Here is a 2,005-nt window from a genome sequence, read left to right as displayed (position 1 = left end):
ATGGCAGAAAATGGCACTGTGGTGACAGAATTCATTTTGATGGGGCTCCAGCTGTGGGCAGAGCTGCAGACGGGTCTCTTCTTTGTGTTTCTGGTCCTTTATCTCATCACCATAGGAGGTAACCTGGAGATGATAGTGCAGATTCAGAGTGACCGTCACCTCCAGACCTCCATGTACTTCTTCCTCAGCCACCTTTCCTTCCTGGACATTTGCTACTCTTCTGTTATTGTCCCTCAGTTGCTGGAGACCTTGGGTACTGATAAGATGGTCATCACCTTTGAGTGCTGTACCACCCAATTCTTCTTTTTCACACTCTGTGCTAGTACTGGATGTTTCCTTTCAGCCGTGATGGCCTATGACCTCTATGTGGCCATGCGTAACCCTCTCCTCTATGCCACTGCCATGACACCTCAGACCTGCCTGGGGCTGGTGGCTAGGGCATATGGTGGTGCCATGGTCAATTCTGTGATCCGCACTGGGTGTACCTTCTCCATCTCCTTCTGTAAGTCCAACCATATGGATTTCTTCTTTTGTGACCTCCCACCTCTGCTGAAGCTTGCCTGTAGTGAGACCAGACCACGAGAACGGGTGATCTACCTCTTAGCTTTCTTGGTCATTACAACCAGCATTTCAGTGATTTTTATATCCTACCTGTTCATCATTCAGGCTATTCTGAAGATTCGTTCAGCTGGTGGCAAAGCCAAGACTTTCTCTACCTGTGCTTCTCACGTAACTGCAGTGGCTCTTTTCTTTGGGGCACTGATATTCATATACCTGAAAGGTAACATGGGAAAATCCCTTGGGGAGGACAAGATTGCATCAGTATTTTATACTGTGGTCATCCCTATGCTGAACCCAATGATCTACAGCCTGAGGAACAAGGAAGTGAAGGAGGTTCTGAAGAGAGTTCTCAACAGGATGAGGGTTTCCCAAGTAGAGTAAGACTTGAGCTCCATCAATTCAGAAGTTCCTGCAAACCATCCTTTGGGCTTTTGGTTTGTCCTCTTAACCCAGGAACCAGATCTCATAATTACAAAAACATACTGAGGCAAAAAAATGTAGATTTAGTTTCCAGGAATTTCTTTATTAGCTCTATGAGTTTGAGCCAGATATTCCCTTCCTCAGTTATCACATCAGTAAAAATTGCCTTGCTATGATTAAAGCCAGGATCAAGAGAGATGGAATGGCAAAGGGTTTTATAAGTAATAACATGCTATAAAATGTAAAATTTATTTTTCTGACCTGTCCTGGATATTGTTTAGTGTTTTCTCAGCTACATACTTTTTCCCCACTAAGCTAATATTTGTATCTTGAATAATTACAAAACAGTAGCTTATTGCTTACATAGTAAGGACAGTCACCTTCTTTGGTTGTGGGTAGTGGGGTAGAAATCAGCCTTGACCAAAGAAAACTTTCCTCAACATTCAATCTTATATAATTTACGTATTTGTCATGGAAAACACAAGTAGTTAAAGAGAGGAAGAAAAAATAGAGGAAAAGGAGACATGAACTAGGAAATGTTCAAGTAGAAAAAGTTAGTTTATTTCCCGAGATAATGTAGAGGACCAAGACACTGTAGAATGAAAGAAAGGTATAATGATTTGCATTAATTATTGAAAACAGTTTGATCTTGACATAGAGCTGAAGTGAGCCTGATATATAACTTTTGAAATATATCTTGATCACCAAAGGTCAGAATCTCTGTTTTATTTCTGAAGCATTGTTCATGGACCATCTGCCTCAGTTAACTCAAGTTATTTTCTATTCTTCAGTAATGAAAGCCACTGTCTACTTCCATCTCCTGTAGGACATTTACTTTATCCGAAGACAGATGACTATGAATCTGACCTCCACCTTTTAATGACCTTCACATCTGCTAGAAATATTACTTGGAAAACAACTCCATGGAGAGTCCACAATCTTATTCATCAATTCAGCAAATATTTACTGATGATCAACTATGTATCAGAAATAACACTAGGCTCAGGAATATAGTATTAAGTAA

The 2,005-nt window shown here is 40.6% G+C and overlaps 1 protein-coding gene across 1 annotated transcript; it reads left to right on the top strand.

Annotated features, from left to right (window-relative positions):
• On the top strand, positions 1–942 carry LOC309807743 (olfactory receptor 9I1-like; the record flags this gene model as incomplete). Its single annotated transcript, XM_082627620.1, has 1 exon — positions 1–942. The coding sequence occupies one exon, from the start codon at positions 1–3 to the stop codon at positions 940–942; it is 942 nt and encodes a 313-aa protein (XP_082483746.1).
• Between the last annotated feature and the right edge of the window lie 1,063 nt (positions 943–2,005).

The sequence above is a fragment of the Mesoplodon mirus genome (assembly GCF_964341445.2).
Source record: "Mesoplodon mirus genome assembly, chromosome: 7".
Classification (NCBI taxonomy): domain Eukaryota; kingdom Metazoa; phylum Chordata; class Mammalia; order Artiodactyla; family Ziphiidae; genus Mesoplodon; species Mesoplodon mirus.
Note: the sequence above shows the minus strand (reverse complement) of the source record. Positions and strands in the feature narration are given on the sequence as shown.